This window comes from Vombatus ursinus, unplaced genomic scaffold (assembly GCF_900497805.2).
Source record: "Vombatus ursinus unplaced genomic scaffold, bare-nosed wombat genome assembly UNPS02009205.1, whole genome shotgun sequence".
NCBI classification, from domain to species: Eukaryota; Metazoa; Chordata; class Mammalia; order Diprotodontia; family Vombatidae; genus Vombatus; species Vombatus ursinus.
In genome coordinates this window covers 55,974,581-55,990,057 of record NW_020948983.1, presented here as the reverse complement: position 1 = coordinate 55,990,057, position 15,477 = coordinate 55,974,581, and the positions used below count along the sequence as shown (strand labels likewise).

The 15,477-nt window shown below is 42.8% G+C and overlaps 1 protein-coding gene across 1 annotated transcript in view; it reads left to right on the top strand.

The window, feature by feature from the left end:
• Window positions 1–15,477, top strand: part of MEGF11 (multiple EGF like domains 11) — a 297,384-nt gene that overhangs the window by 60,037 nt on the left and 221,870 nt on the right. Inside the window, exon 4 of the mRNA XM_027851943.1 lies at window positions 8,471–8,563. Within this exon, the coding sequence (XP_027707744.1) occupies window positions 8,471–8,563 (93 nt within the window). The remainder of the gene's footprint in view (window positions 1–8,470; window positions 8,564–15,477) is intronic.

The following is a 15,477-nucleotide window of genomic DNA, read 5'->3' as shown; positions in this document are numbered from 1 at the left end:
CTTCCTTCCTTCCTTCCTTCCTTTCTTTCTCTCTCTTTCTGTTATTAATTGTATTTTTTCCAATTATATAATAAAGACAATTTTTAACATTCTTTCCAAATTTTTCTCCCCTCTTCCTAAAATGGTAAGCAATTTGATTTAGGTTATATATGTGCAATCATGTAAAACATATTTCTATATTAGTCACAGTTGCGAAAGAGGAAACAGATCAAAAGAGAAAAAAAAATACAAAAAATAAAGTAAGTGAAAACAGTATGCTTTGATTTGCATTCAGAGTCCATCAGTTCTTTCTCTGGATGTCCATCATAAGTCATTTGTAATTGTCCTAGATCTTGTGTTGCCAAGAAGAGCTAAATCATTCTTAGTTGATCATTACACAATGTCTCTGTTACCATGTACGATGTTTTCCTGGTTCTGCTCATTTCACTTTGCATCAGTTCATATAAGTTTTTCCAGGGTACCCTTCTGTCTCTTCTAGGCCCATCTTAGGTACCACCTTTTCCTTGGAATCTTCCATAATCTATCCTGCCCACCCTCATTCTTCCCCCCACCCTGGCCATGCATGTAGGCACCCAGTTTAAATGTAATTTCTCCTTTCTTAAATTTTCCTAGGCTACTTTGTTGGTATCTTTTTGCTCCTATCACATTTTTCCTCATATAATATGGATTTGGGTATATGCTACCTCCTTTTTAGTAGAGTGTAAGGTCCCTGAGGGCAGGGATATCTTTCTTTGCCTTGCACTGGCAGATGCTTCATGAATGTTTGTGGAATTGAATTATGAATATTTCCTTTGTGAGCTCCATAAAAGTTCAGCTCACTTCTAACTTTAACACTATTTATGCTAACTTATGTAACCTTGGGTGAAAATCTGTGGGTGAGTAATTTAACTTTTCTGGTTTTCTGGTTCTCTGATTTTCTGGTTCTCAGTTTTCTCTTTTGTAAATTGAGAAGTTGAACTAGATGATCTCTGAGATCTCTTCTGGCTTTAAATCTATGTTCTTATGACTCTATGAACTGATACACTTGGGTTCATAGAATTTTCAGAGTTGAAAGAAACCTTAGAGATTACCCAGTCCAATGCTTTTATTTTGTAGGGAAGCAACCTGAGGCTTGGAGAGGTAAATTAGTTTGCCCAAGGGTAACAAAGCTAGTAAGTGGACAAGCTGGAACTTAAATCCATATCTCTTGACTCCTAGCCCAGTGTGCTTTCTTTGGACCAAGGTCAAGGATACCATGTTGGATTTGATGTTCAAGGTATACTCCCCAGGTTTTTCCTCTTGGAACAAAAAATACATACCTAGCTTCCAAATGAATTGGTGCTATATTTACATCCAGATAGCATGGCTCTAGGTCTTTCTTACAAGCTCCCAGTTCTTCAGAAAACACTGAAAATCTATGGACAATTTCCTGTGTTCCACTATTCTGGTGGCAAGAATACACAGGCGTAGGCTGCTTAATTTCCAGGGGGTATGAAACTATTCTTTCTCAGAGCCTTTTGTCCTGTCATCTCCTTACAGGAGACCATGACAGAAAATAGGGGGGATGTCAAGCCTGGCCATGCCGTTCTATCAACAGCTCTGAAAAAGTTTGACTCTGGAGGAGGGGAAAAAAGAGCCAATCAATCAGCCAACAAGTGTTTATTAAGTATCTACTATGTACCAGACATTGTGATATGCCCTGAGGATACAAAACAAAAAATGAGGCAGTCTCCACCCTCAAGGAATTTGTGCTTTGTTAAACTACAATTAGAATCCAGGGCTGCTTTCTCCCAGTCCAGTAGTCTTTCTACTGTCTCATAGTATTATCTCCAGGATCAATATGAAGTCCCTTGTTTGACATTCAATCAAATTTCTTCACAACCTAGCCCCTCCTTCCCTTTTCTAGGATTCTTACACTTCAATCCCCTCCATGAATTCTATCATTCAACTATACTGGCCTACTTACTATCAGTCCAAAATGACAGTCCATCATCTCCCATCTCTGTGCCTTTGCATTGGCTGTCCCCTATGCCTGGAATGCCCTCCCGCCTCCCGCCTGCCTCTTAGAATCCCTAGCTTCCTTCAAGACTTAGCTCAAATACCACAAAGGCAAGTGGTCTTTCTTTACTGGTTTCTCAGATGCTACAGCCTGCTCTTCTAAGGTTCCTTTCCATCTATTCTGTATGTGTCTTGCGTGAACCTATTTATTTACAGTTGTTCCTCCTTTTCAATGTAAGCTCCTCTAATGCAGTGATTATTTTAGCCTTTCTTTGTATGCTTAACTCTTAGCATGGTGCTTGGCACGGCAAATAATAAGGACTTAATAAATGTTGTGGACTGACTGACTGACTGACCCTATCACATTTTTAAGTAGCAGTGAAAGGGCTATATGATGAAGTGCCAAAATGTGTGTTATAGCTAATGAGAAGTCTACGAGTTCAGAGGAGAGAAAGATCAGTGCGGGGAGGAAAGGAGAGATCAATACATTCAGCACCTTCTGAGCTGTTTCCTAGCACTGGAGGATTAAGAGCGGGGCCTGGGGGTGGGGGAAGCAATTGGCTGGCAGAAGAGGTCTCAGACTTTCCTCTGCAGGACAGCTGCTCTGAAATTTGGTTACCTTGGCTGAAGGATAACCTATTGCTGAGGTTCTAATAGGGGTTCTTAGACGGCGCTCCCACTGCTGATCCCCAGAAAGCACAAGCCTGGTGAAGTCCCCATTATCTTCAAGTCCAACCCTCTGGGAGAGTTGTTAGCAGAATATCATAATTCTGTATTCACCCTCTCCTCTTCCCTCCTTATTCCCCTTACCCCATACAAAAAAATAAGCAAATACTCAGAACCAAATAGGCCACTCCGAGCCTCCAGTATTTGCTATCAATATTTCATCCCTCTCACAACACTATCTAAACAACACCTATGAAATATGAATGAATTGCAATTTTGACAAATGCATAGCCTGGACAGACTACAAGCAGGGTGAGGATGGAGAGGGAAAGGCCTGTGGTGTGGAGTCTGGGGTTTGGTAAGCCGTTGTCCTGGCCTTAGCAGTCAGCATGTTAAATGAGGGAATAGGACAAAGGAATGGCCCCGTGTAATTACTTCTGGTGCCCTGGATGGATTGTTAAGCAGGGCACTGCTGAGCTCATGGCTGGAACGAGGAAAGAGGCAGCCCTGGGGGTTGATGGCAGCCTCTGAAGATCGTTCCCTGCCTGTGCCTTCTAGGCCAAGTGAGAGGGGTAGACAGAAGGAATCGAGCTGGTTCAGATCTCCTAAGTCAGATGGGAGCAGTGAGGGAGGAGAGAGAGGTTGTGGCTGACAGATTTTGTAATTCATTTTCTCCCTTAGAACTTAGAAGAGGAAAGAGTCTTGCCCTCCTCATCCCTTGAATCTTCAGATTCCTCTTTCTGGATCTCAGTTCTGTTATGGAAGTGAATATTATCATTTAAGAGGGAACCTCTCACCTTAGTACATCAGTACTGTTTATCAGATTAGCTAGTTGGAGTTGCAGTATGAGAGAGTTGGGCTAGGTGACCTCTGAGAGCTCCTCCAGATTGAAATCCTTGATGCTGTCTGACCCCAGGCACCAACTAGGAATAAGTCTGGTTTTGAGTGCTTGTGTTTGTGTCTTGAAATGTCACGTATTTCCTGGGACTTCTGCTCCCCTGTCCTTGGATGGCTACTGCTGACTGTCCTTTCACATCCACTGTTCTGTTTTATTCCCCTGTGTTCTCATTCATTCTCTACCCCCCTTTCTCTCTCCGCTTTTATTTTCTCTTGGACTTTACCTCATCACCTCTCATGAATTCCCTCGTACTTGACTGCCCTAACTCCCAAATCTATATATCTTCCTCTCTTCTTTTTTCAAAACTTTTTGATTCAGTAAATTTGTTTATACATTTGTAACCTGTCCCTCCCACTATCTCCCCACTTGAACAACAAAACAAATTTCCACATTGATGATGCCTAGAAATGTTTGTCTCTGCTTTTTAAGTTCATCACCTTTCTGTCAGGAGATAGCTTTGCTTTATTTTTTTATTCTGAACTAAAATCCCAAATCACCAAATGCCTGCTGGACATCTCCATCTAGATGCCTTATAGACATCTCAAAGTAAACATAACCAAAACAGAATTTATTTTCATAAGCCACTTCTCTAATAGCTATAATTGTGGTTGTTATTCAGTCGTGTCTGACTCTTTGTGACCCCATTTGGGGATTTTTTGCTAAGATATTGGAGTAGTTGGGCATTTCTTTCTCCAGCTCATTTTACAGATGAGGAAACTGAGGGAAACAGGGTTAAGTGACTTGCCCAGGGTCTTACAGCTAGTATCTGAGACTGGATTTGAACTTGGGTTTTTCTGACTCCAGGCCTGGCGCTTTATCCACTATGCCACTTAGTTGCCCAATGTTTATCATAAACTCTCATAAACCTCTTCTTCACATCGCAGTTTTTGTTGAAGACATCACTCTAATTCAGATCATTCAGGTACACAGTCTCAGAGTAGTCCTCAAGTTTTCATTGTTCCTTCCTGTTCATATCCAGTCAATTGACAAATCTTGTCATTTCTCTCTCCATAACATTTTTCACATCCTTCTCCTTCTTTTCACTTACATGGTCACCATCTGAATCCAGGCCCTCATCACCTTTCTCCTGGCCTGTTGCAGTAGCATTCTAGTGGTGTTTCCTTGCCTCTAGTCTGTGCCCTCTTCAATCCAGCCTCCACACATCCCTCTGCTCAAGAAATGTCAGTGGCTCTCTCCTGCCTCAATGACGGAATACATAATGAGCATTTTTCTTTTGTTATTGTTTTTTGCTTTTCTTGTTCCAGATTGTCCTTCACTTCCAAGTATTTACTTACCAGTCTATTGTTCTCTCTTTTGTTTTTTTTTGGCTAGACTTGTCATTGCATATTCTGGTTTTTCTATTCTATTTATTATTTTTGCTGTGAAGGCCACAAATTCCACTCTCATGATTCTCATTTTGCTTGTGAACCACTCAGGAATAGTGTATTGTCATTCCATGTTCTCAAATTCCACAAGGTCCTCTGTCTCATCAAGTGTTGGATCATTTTCCTTTGTTCTGCAGTATTTATTAATAGATGCCTGAACTCATTTACTAGATCATGAGGTCATATTTCCTTTCATTGTTAATATTTTTCCTGTTAATGTTCATGGTTTTAAAGTTTTTTCTTCTTGAAAACTTTGGTAATTTCTGTTATTTTTTTTCTTTTATTTTTCCTATTACTCACTTTCTGACTCCCTCCCTCTGATTGTGGTTTTCTTGGAGGCTGAAATGCTTAAAGCTTAAATACGTAAAGCATTTCAGCCTTCTCCCACATTGAGAAATGAATGGTTCTTCAGCCTAGATCTTTACCCCAGTTGACTTATAGGTGGTCAGAACTGACTCCAACTGGATGCTGTGCTTTCCTCCCTCAGGTCTGATGGAGTGCTGCATAGCCCCTACACACACAATATCTTGTCTAGGTGTCCTATCCCACTTTCTCTATTACTTACTTCTTTGGCTGGGTACAAGCATTTTGGAGCTTTGCAGTGCTGGTGTTACAGGGTTGTGGCTCCTGGCAGGTGTTTGTTCCTGAAGGGCTATGGTTACATGTTTTGTCATGGCCAGGGCAAATTTCCTCAGCCTAGAGTCATGGGGGAGTCTCCATAGCACTGGAAAGAGGGAGGTGAGATTGGTATGTGGGGGTGGGATTAATTGTAAGCCTTTGTTGTGCACTTGGGATTGCTAGTGTGGCCTTACTGCCAGTAGGATGGGGGATGGATTTAGGGTACTGAGTGAGCTCAGGGTCAGTGAGCATCAATTCACTGAGTTGTGGGTTTTTGAACCTTCTTTTGGATTCTGGATATCCTAGACCATGGAAACAGTCAATATTGCTTTATCTTTAGTGCGTAATTTCTGTTTTGGGGAGGTCTGAGAGGTCATGAGGATTGGAGGAAATGCTTAGTCCATCATCTTGTTGCATATGTGACCCAGAACCTCTCTCTAGGATAGAATATACACTACTTGGTTTGGTATTTGAAGGTCTTGACAAACTGGCTCCAATCTGTCCTATTACTCCTCACATATTGAGTGTCAGCCATTTGGTCTACCTGGTTGTCCATATATACAATATCCTATCTACTGGGGTGTATGGAAAGTTCAGGGAAGACTAGCACCTCTGGTGTGAGGGCTTGCAGAATCTTTTTCAGACCAAACTGCAACCCAACTCTCACCTGTGGCTTCAAGAAAGTGTAGCATATACAGTGGCCACATCCTGATAAAACCATCTTAGCAGACGGACTAAACCAGACTGAAGGTAACCAATGGGCCTCAAACACGAATTAGGGGGATGTCTAGCCCAGCTGTGTGAAGACTTTCTCCTAGCAGAATGGGCGGATGAGAATAGTTTGTTCTAATGGCCATGAAGGCAGCTGAAGTAGGCTCTGTGGAGAGGTTAGAGCTTGGTCAGGCATCAAGAATGTCGAAGTTCAGTGCATTCTGGGTCATCGCTAGTCATCCTGACTTTTGTCTTGCCACTGGACTTCTATGACTGTGGGGAAGAGTGAGGCAGAACTCTACCTCACTTAAATCCAATTCATGCACAAATCAAGACATCGCCCTGTGATGTCATTGGTCCTCTTTGAAACTAAGGGCAAACAACAATTCTATCTACCATCCCTATTCCTTTGCACACTATCTCTTTTTTCTCTCTAGTACCTGCATAGTGCCTGGCAAACAATTAACACTTAATAAATGCTTATTGTGTTGAACTGATCTAGTGCCTCCCTTTTACTGAAGAAACTCCCTGCCTTATTCCACAAGAGCTTACCTCTCTAGCTTAGGGATATCTTACTCCCTGTACCATATTCCCTACTCTACCCCCTCCCCCAAATTAATTTACTTGTTCTGTATTTCACCCACTCAGACTTGAGGATGCTCTCTAAGCCTTCTAAGATGTCACCTGTCTGATCTGATAAATAATATATGCTGGTAAGCTAAATAGAAGATGTGTGTTCTTTCCTGGTAATATTTACTTCCACAAAAACCTTATGTATACAATGTTCTTATCATTTAAACCATTACTGATTCAAAAGTGGATATTTTGGGTCTGGTAGCAAGGGACGACAGCTTCAAAGCAGTACAGGGGCAGAAAGAGGGAGATATATTCGAGTGCACAAAGGGATCTTGTAGTACTCCCTCAAATCATGCCGTGTTGTGTGGGGCGCCATTTTTATAGTCGTGAGGAGAGTCATTCAAAGAGACAGTATCTTCTACCTTTTCAGGAAAATGAGATGAATTCAGATAGCTAGCTGAGAATTGACAGGAGGTGATAGGGGCAGCCAGTTTCCTGAGAGCTTAAAGGAGTTTTCAGGGTAGAGTGGGATAAAAAAATTGAGGATGGCAGCAGCTAGGTGGTGCAGTGAATAGAGCAGTGGCCCTGGAATTAAGAGGTCCTGAGTTCAAATCCATCCTTAGACACTTGATACTTACTATCTGTGTGACCCTGGGCAAGTCACTTAACCCCAATTGCCTAACCAAAAAAAAAAAAGAATTTCAAAAAATTGAGGATGAAAATGCTTAGTAATCCTATACAATATAGATGAGATACAGATAGGTGAGATGGAGGGAGGAAGGGTAGTTTTAATCCAGGAATCAAAAGATGACCTTGAGAAGCCAGTAATTATACCAAGTCAGGAATGGAATGATCTCCAGACTGTTAGCAGTAAACCTTCCCAGAGCTGGAATAGTCTGAGAAGCCTTCAGTGGGCCTGCCTCCCATCCTTGGGAGTCCAAGGTGACTGACTGCCTGATAAGAAATTGTGAGGTTCTCTCTAATTATAATTATCATCATGAATGTCTCTCTTAATTACTTTCTTATAATTAGTGGGTGCCTTTTCCTCACCATTTGTGTGCTTTGTGGAGTCACTGACATTCGAGAGCCCCAAAATAGGGATGTTTAGGAAAGAGAAATGGGGTGGGGGAGGGAATGAAATCTGTTTGTTTGAGGCAGTGTGAACTGAGAAGTTTTACCAAAAGACCAAAAGAAAGATAAAATGGAAGGTGACAGGTTATTTCCTTGGCTGATAGGGGTATAGGACAGTAGGCAAGGAGTGAGTAGTAGGGGAGGAAGTAGAGAGTCACCAAGTATTAAATAATTTGAAATATTTATGTATCATACAGATCTGCGTATATACATGATACACACACATGCACACATATGTATGTATGGATGGATATATTCACACGTGTATTTTTGTATAGTCTCGCAAAGCCACTTCTTGGTTTAGATTTGAAATTTATTCCTGCAGGTTTCATTCTAGTGCATTAAGCAAATAATTCAGGTCAGATATTGTGCCCTCCTCAGGCTGTCCCCCTCCTCTCCAGCCTTTGGAGTGTTTATGAGCACCAAGATTGCCACAGAGCAGCTTAATGTTCCTTGAACAGCAGCGAGTTGGTTTTCATCATTTATTGTGCCTCTTTCCCTCTCACAGCCTTGTGCACAGAAGAGTGCGTCCATGGCCGCTGTGTCTCCCCTGACACCTGTCTATGCGAGCCTGGCTGGGGAGGTACTGACTGCTCCAGTGGTGAGTACATCCATAGTCCTGTGGGTACGTGGGGCCTGCATGGAGAGGGCTCTGCCGGTGGAAGGAGGGTGGCAAAATTTCCTCAGTGAATCCCTGAAATGTTGAGCCCAGTAGAATGGAGTCAAAGGATGACAACTGAAAGGGACCTCAGGGGTTGTCCCATGAAGGAGAAGGTAGAAGCTAGGGAAGGTGTCATTGGGTGTTCTTGTATTTTGGGACATTACTGAGCATGTTATCTGCAGGTTTGTGGTGGTTGAGTATTTAGGGGAGGTGTAAAAGTGAGTATGTACCATAAGGGATTGTAAGTATTCTGGGTATTTATGGAAGGATGGGTACTTGAGGGAGGGAATGCCAAGGATTCAGATTTACCTGCTGTCAGGGAGCTTCTCTAAGCATGGTTATAGAGAGTTTTGGTTTTGTTTTTTTCCCTCCTGGGCCTTGCTTCATCTTTGAGTATCTGTATTTCTCTGCTGTTCTGCTATCAGTATCTTCTTCTCCATGTGACCATGAAGATAGATGCCCTGTGCTCATGGGCTCTCACCAGAATTCTTGGTGGGGCTGGCAGCTTCATTCTAAGGCCTTTCTAGTTCTGTGCTGTGTAGAAATACTACTGGTTATAGAGAAGGTTTGTGGTATCTGAGTCAGGTAAGAATTTTAGAATGGAAAATTCAGGCTCTGCTGAATCAGGGAAATAAGGGAGGGGCTGGGCAGGTTCTCTGGTACATTGCAGCTTTACTGGTTACGCTGTCACCTGTTTCTTCTAGGGCTGTCCCTCAGACCATGGCTTTTGATATGTATCTCCCCACTTTGAGCCTTGCCCCCTCTCCAGTCCATTCTCCACACGACTGCTAAATTGATATTCTTAAATGACATATTGATATTCCTAAAGCATAGGTCTGTCTATGTCACTCTCCTGTTCTAAAAGCTCTAATATCACCTCTGAAATATATTACAATTTCCTCATTTGGCATTTAAGACCCTTCAAAAGCTGGCTCCAGCCTGCCTCGCCAGACTTATTACATGTTACTCTCCTTCATGTGTTCTGTATTACAGCCAAACCAGTGTTAATAGACCATTTCCCATCTCTGTGCATTTGCACAACCACCACCTGGAATGCCCTCCCTCCTCCCCTTCACCTCTTAGAATCACTAACTTCTTTCAAAGCTCAGCTCAAGAACAGCCTCCTACATTAGTGGCTAGTGGCTGGTTCTCCCTGTCCCCAACCCCACTCCCCAATTACTTCATATTTGTATTTCATATATTTTGGTTTTTACTTGTATGTACATGTTGTTTCCCATAAGGGAGTGTAATTTCCTTGAAGACAAGGACTCTGGTTGTTGCTTTTGTTTTCTGAGTGCAAAGCACATGTTGTTGAATCATTTCAGTCTGTCTGACTCTTTGTGACTGGGGTTTTCTGGACCAAGATACTGGAGTGCTTTATCATTTCCTTCTCCAGATCATTTTATAAGAAAGTAAGGCAAACAAGGTTATGTGACTTGCTCGGGGTCACATAGCTAATAAATGTCTGAGGTCACATTTGAATTCATGAAGACGAGCCTCCCTAACTCCAGGTCCAGCATTCTATCCACTGCGCCACCTAGCTGTCCCCTCTGGCACATGGTTGGTGCTTAATGTATATTTACTGATTGTCACTATAGCCTCTTTTTCTTAAAGCATGGTCTGATTTCTGTGCCAGGAGGGAATGAGCTGGTGCTAATTTTCAGGATAGGAATAGGCACATAAGTAAACCTTGAAAGCTTGGATTTGTTTGGGGATTTTTTAGACCTTGAATTTCTAATCTGGGAGTCTGTGATCTTAAATACACACACACACGTATGTATGTATTTATTATGGGGCAGCTAGGTGGCACAATGGATAGAGCACCAGCCCTGGAGTCAGGAGGACTTGAGTTCAAATCCAGCCTCAGACACTTGACATTTAACTAGCTGTGTGACCCTGGGCAAGTCACTTAACCCCAATTGCCTCACTGGAAAAAAAAATATACACACACACACACATATCATTGTAATTAATTTTTTCTGTATTTTATTTTATGCATTTAGAAATGTGATTCTGAGTAATCCATAGGCTTTATCAAGCTGCCAAAGGGGCCCAATGCACAGAAAAAGTTAAGAACTCCATGTTTTAGATTGAGCTTATGATTTCATTGGCATAGGGAACCCCAGTGACAAAAGTTCTCTACAAAAGCAAACTGATAAACTCTGAAACTCAGTCTTAGAGAGTTGTCTCAGGGCACTCAGAGGTTGAGACTTGCCCACAGCCACACAACCATTAGTCAGTCAGCAAACATTTATAAAGTGCCTACTATGTGCTAAGCATTCTGCTAAGTGCTAGGGAAGAGGTGGAACCTGAGTTGAAGTCTCGTTTAATGAATAGGCCTCTCTTTGCTGGAACCAATATGCGGGTTAGTGTTAGCCCTTCTGGTTGTAAACTTCCAGCCCATCTGCTGATGAAGAACAGAGGACAAAAATGTCAGTTTACGCTGAATGAAGAAGACAGAGGGACTGTTATTAAATTGTACTAATCTCACAAGTGGAGATAAAAGGAAAAAAAGTTTTTCTCTCTATTGGAGATCTAGCTTTTTAAAATAATTAGAGATATTAAAGAATTGACAGTGATTGAGATAGAAGCATTATTCATAACTTTTATTTCCGCACTGGGCAGTGATCCAGTATATTTCATTTATGAGCTTTCAGCTGTAAGGAGAACGTGAGCCAATTCCTAAATTAAATATGCCCTGTTAACTTTTATAAATGATACCCCAGGATTAGCTTAGAAGCTTAAGCTTTCGTTGTATTAAGATAATTGTCGCATTCCCTATGTCCCGTATCTACTTGACTTCCATACCAGAGTGCTTTGCAGGCTGTGCCCTGTGTCCTTGGGGCCCAGAAACATGTGCCTGCAGCAGAGTGACATCTGAAGTACTGCGATGAAGACGAGGCAGTTGTCCTTGCCCTGATTTTCCATCTGCTCCCTACCTCCCATGTTCCTTATCTCTAGGGAACTAATAATAATGATAATAACACTATAATAACCTGCATTTATATAGCACTTTAACATTTGCAAAGCACCGTATAAATATTATCTCATTTGGTGCTCACAGCAATCCTTGGAGGTAGGTACTATTATTGTCATCATTTTATCTATGGGAAGCCAAGGCAGACGGATGTTATGTGACTTCCCTAGGGTCAAACCGCAATTAAGTGTCTGAGGTAGGATTTGAACTCGGGTCTTTCTGACTCCAAGTCCAGTGCTCTCCACACTATGTCACCTAGTTGTGTTGTACACTGTCTGGAGTAAAGGATCTGATGGTAAAAGGTTTGCCTGGTGTGTCCTGCCTAGGATCCCAAAATTTCGGAGTTCATCCATACCTACCTCTGAATCTCATCTACACTGTCTGTAGCAAGTATTTATCAAGCCTCGATTTAGAGCTGGACTGAGGTCCAGGAGGCTGAGACTTGCCTCAAGTGACACATGTAGGAAGCATCTGAACTCCTGTCCTCTGATTCCCGAGCTAGGGCTGTTTCCATTGTCCTGAGCTGTCTCCTTTAACGTCAATGTGTGTGTCCTTACCCAGAGCCCAAATCTGCCTCTGTTCGACTTCTTCCCGTTACGCCTCCTTCTGACTTCCATTGCTGAGCAGACAGAACAAGAGCAATCCTCCTCCTGTTGGTAGCCTGCTGGCTCTTTGTAAGTCTGCTTTAAAGGCTCCAGGACTAGGACTTTGCCCCTTATTTGAAGCTACAAAGGGAATCCTGTTTTCTTCTCATAGTCTCAGTTTGCTTGTTGAAGTGTCTGCCTTTGTTCCTATGGCCTCCTTGCCTCTTGGCCTGTCTTACTAGGATTCAGGACAGAAACAACTGTCTTTTCTTGTATCATCTCTCCTTCTTCCCACTCTGCTTGGTGCTGCTCTTCCCCAGCTGACTGTTGGAAGGAAGGAGGGAAGAAAAGAAGGAAAGAGGGAGGAAAGGAAAGAAGGAAAGAAGGAGGAAAGGAAAGAAGGAAAGAGGGTTAGGAGGGAAGAAAAGAAGGAAGGAGGGAGGGAGGAGAGAGAAGGAAGGAAAGAAGGAGAGGAGGAAAGAATGAAAGAAGGAAGGAAGGAGGGAGGGAAGGAAAGAGGGAGGGAATGAAAGAAGGAATAATAGAAGGAAGGAAGGAAGAAGGAAAGATTTAATAAGTATCTTCTACATGCCGGGCACTGTACTAAGCACTTTATACCATTATCTTATTTGATCCTCACAGTAACCCAGAGAAGTAGGGGTTATTATGATCCCTATTTTACAGTTGGGGAAGCTGAGGCAGATGGAGGTTAAATGACTTGCACAGGGTCACTCAGCTGGTGTCTGATGCAGGATTTGAACGCAGGTGTTCTTGACTCCAGGTCCAGTGCTGCATCCACTAGGCCACTTAGCTGCCCCGAGCATCCTGTTATTCTTCAGTCCTTCCCAGCTCCCTGATTCCCTCTCGGTCTAATCTTCAAGGAGTCCAGTCTTCAATTCCTGGTGACCTTGTCCTTCTGTTTAATTCAGGGATGTGTAGTTGATAGAGCAGGCTTCAAAATTGATGTGTGGCATCTATTGCGTTGGACACTAAATGAATTGGCTGTGTTGCTTTATAGACTTTTGTGCTAATTACTTAATTGGTGCCAACTCTTCTGGCCTCCTTAAATGCTCAGGGGCGCATTCGTATACTTATAAACATAGCATGTTTGAGCTGAAAGAAACCTTAGACAACATCTAGTCCGAGTGCCTCACATTCTTCCAAAAACTGGTTGGGCATGTTCCCGGGAGGCCAGGCCATTGGGCTGAGTGTACAGGGCTTAAGTCACTGCTGCTTCACTGGGAAAGTGATAACAGGGTAGGATCTCCTTCCTAGATGCATTCTGGGCCCTGGTCCAATTATTAGGAGTATCGAGATTTCACATTCAAGTTAGAAATCTAACAAACGTGATTAAGCAACTTCTATGAGTAAAGTACTCTACTTGGTGCTTGGGTGACAGACAGACAAAAATATATCCCTGCCCTTGTGGAGCTTATATTCTGTTAGAGATGTACTAGTTCAGCAATCGGTAGTAGAGCTAGTGGATTTGACTAAGGGGATAGAACTGTGGCAGTAGTAATAACTAGTATTAATATAATACTCTAGGATTTGCAAAGTACTTTGCATATATTATCTCATTTGATCCTCACAACAACCTTGGGAGGCAGGCACTGTTATTTCCATTTTACAGATGAGGAAACTGAGACAGACAGAGGTCGAGTGACTTGCCCAGGGTCACATAGCTAGTAAGTATCTCAGGTAGGATTTGAACTCAGGCCTTCTTTATTCTAAGTCCAGTATTCTATCCAAGATGCCACCTAGTTACCTATAGTATTCTCAAGTAAGATTAGAGGTATTAGGAAGGATGAAGAAAGAGTAGATAGAACCAAGAATGAGATGGCAGTGGCCAGGGAGAGGTGGGAGATCCAGGGAGGGGAACCAGGAATGGAACGAGAGAGAGAGACAGAGACAGAGACAGAGACACAGAGAGAGAGACACACACAGAGAGAAAGTGACAGAGAGAGAGATTCTTGACTGGGTTCTCTGATCAGAAATCTCCAGTGTTGCTCTATTGCCTCTGGGATAAAATGCAGATCCTGCTCTTTATCACTGATCTGTCTCCATCCTGCCTTTCCAATCTTATTACACATTACTCCACTTCACTCACCCTGTGATCCAGCCAGACTGGAGTTCTTGCTGTTCCCCAGGTGCTTGTGCCCTCGCCTAGAAATAACTATATATTTATATTTAATTTTCTATGTAAATTGTTCTCCCCCCCACTCCCTGGCAGAGCATAAGCTCATTGCAGGCAGGACTGCTTCTTCTGTGTCTAGCAGACCTTTAATAAAAGCTCACTGTTGTTGTCACAACATTCTATTTCCCCTGCTCCCTGGTGCCTGGAATGCTCTCCCTCCTTACCCCACCCATGCAAATCTTGAGCTCCCTGCAACATTTGACTCAAAAGGTACCTCCTACATGAGGCCTTTCCTGATCTCTAAGCTAATAGTGCTTCTTTGCCTTACCCACCTAAATTACTTTGTATTTACCATGTAGATATTTAATATTTACTTATTTGTCTATTTATTTCCCACGACAGAAAATAATGTCCTTAAGGGCAGGGGCAATTTCATTTTTATCTTGTATCCCCAATGCCTGGAACATAGTAGGTACTTAATGAATGCTTTTTGGTTAATTTAGTGAAACTAGCTATGTGAATCTGGGCAAATCATTTCACTTCGGGGAGCTTCTGTTTCCTCATTTAATCTAACCTTAACAGAGGCTTTAGATTAATTGGCTGTCTACATTGCTTTCTCCAATCCTGCTTTGGGGGGGGAGGGGCGAACCTTGGAGGCCTGTGCTTTGGATGTGACTCATGACCCCCACACCCAAAACCTCCTGGGCTGGAGTTCCCCGGGAAGCAACAAGCTTCCCAGGCTGAGGCTTTACCTCTGTGGGCGTTGAGGAGACAGGAGGGGCTGAGCTTCTGGGGAACCCTAGCAGCTCTCCACTGCTCTGCATTCAGTGGTTGAATTGCCTGCTGTCAAGGCTAAAGCAACTCCAGATGAATCACTCCAAAGCACTTACAAAGGTTCTTCTCCTGGCTTACTCTCTCCTCTCCCCTCTCCAGACCCAGAGCCAGCTTAAGGCTAGACGCCATCCCTAGGAGTACCGCCTTCTGCCAGGCATCTGTCCCTGCCCTTGGGCCTCCTCAGAATGAGGGCTCTGAAGTCTTCTCACACTGGGGCCTGTTTACCATAGTGGGAGCCAGAGCAGAAACCTGAATGGGGCAGTAAATGTTTTCTTTTCTTCTTTCTTTCTTTCTTTCTTTCTTTCTTTCTTTCTTTCTTTCTTTC